The following is a 1472-nucleotide window of genomic DNA, read 5'->3' as shown; positions in this document are numbered from 1 at the left end:
ATTGCTTCTGCCTCCCTGGTGCCCCTCTCCTACCTGTTTTGTAGTAGCCGGGCAGGACGATGCTGACTTTGACCCCCCAGGGCTGGAGCTCGCTGCGGAAGGTGTCCATGAGCAGGCTGAGGGCAGCCTTCGAGGCCCCATAGGCTGCCAGGCAGGGGAAGGGCAGGTCACCTGGCAGGAACCAAAGGATGAGTGAGCTCTGTGCCCAGGGGACAGACCAGGAGGGCTTCCATAGGGCTGCACTCCCACCCAGCGCACAAGGGAAGGGATGAGGGTGCCAAGGGGAGTGGAAGATGCCTGGGGTGAGGGGGGTGGAGCCACACCATAGAATCAGAACCATTCAGGTTGGAGAAGCCCCTTGGGATCACCCAGTCCAACCATCATCCCTGCTCTGCAAAGTTCTCCCCTAAACCACCTCCACCAACACCACATCCAGACCACCCTTCAACACACCCAGGGATGGTGACTCCACCACCTGCCAGGGCAGCCTGTTCCAGGGTCTGACCACTCTTGCTGGGAAAAAATCCTTCCTAATGTCCACTCTAAACCTCCCCTGTTGCAGCTTGAAGCCCTTCCCTCTCGTTCTGTGGCTAATGACAGTGAGAAGAGACCAGCACCAACATCTACAATGACCTTTCGGGTGGTTGCAGAGACTGCTGAGGCCTCCCCTCAGCCTCCTCTTCCTCAAACTAAACATTCCCAGCTCCTTCAAGGGTTCTTCACAGGATTTCTTCTCCCTCCATGGCCGATGCCACGAGAAGGCTGCACCCCAAGCTGAGGGTGCCCACAGGGGGGGTTGTTCAGGCAGGCAGCTCACCTGCAGGGCTGCTGACGGTGACGATGCGGCCGCCGGCGGAGCGGAGCAGGGGCAGCAGCCCCTTGGTGAGCTCCAGGGAACCGAAGAAGTTCACCTCCATGCAGGCGCGGAACTTGCCCAGCGGCGACAGCTCCGCGTCCGCGATGGTGTCGTTGAACCCGGCGTTGTTCACCAGGCCCCAGAGCCCTGCAGGGATGGCACGTTTGGAGGGGTGACCTGAATGGTGGAGGATCTCCCCTGCCCCTCCAGCATTCCCAGGTGCTCATGGGGGTCCTGCAGGGAATTGCGGGGTGTCCCGAGACGAGCCCCGTTAGCGGAGGGACCCAGCAGGGTGCTGGGCTTGGTGCTGCTGGGAGCAGCTCCACCCTACCTGGGATTGCCAAAGGGCTGCCCAGGGTGCTGCTCACCTGTGCTGTTGGTGTGGGTCTGGATGTGCTGCAGGACGTTCTGGATGTCCTCTGGCTTGGTCAGGTCCATCTGCAGCAGCGTCAGCCTCGGGGAGCAGCTCCTGCGCAGCTCCCGGGCGCCGGGGCCCTGCGGGTCCAAGACGCTGGCGAACACCCGGAAGCCCATGGTGTCCAGGTGCCGTGCCGTGGCCTGCCCGAAGCCCGAGTCACAGCCTGCAATGCCCAAAGGGAGCCCTGCAGTGGCCCAC

The 1472-nt window shown here is 62.4% G+C and overlaps 1 protein-coding gene across 1 annotated transcript in view; it reads right to left on the bottom strand.

Moving 5' to 3' along the window:
* The window catches only part of HSD11B2 (hydroxysteroid (11-beta) dehydrogenase 2), a 30142-nt gene that overhangs the window by 1337 nt on the left and 27333 nt on the right, over nucleotides 1-1472 (bottom strand). The window contains 3 exon segments of the mRNA XM_010001049.1: nucleotides 34-171; nucleotides 818-1003; nucleotides 1225-1437. Coding sequence (XP_009999351.1) covers nucleotides 34-171; nucleotides 818-1003; nucleotides 1225-1437 — 537 coding nt within the window.

This window comes from Chaetura pelagica, unplaced genomic scaffold, assembly GCF_000747805.2.
Source record: "Chaetura pelagica isolate M959 unplaced genomic scaffold, ChaPel_1.0 scaffold856, whole genome shotgun sequence".
Taxonomy (NCBI): Eukaryota; Metazoa; Chordata; class Aves; order Apodiformes; family Apodidae; genus Chaetura; species Chaetura pelagica.
This window is presented reverse-complemented; position numbering and strand designations above follow the sequence as displayed.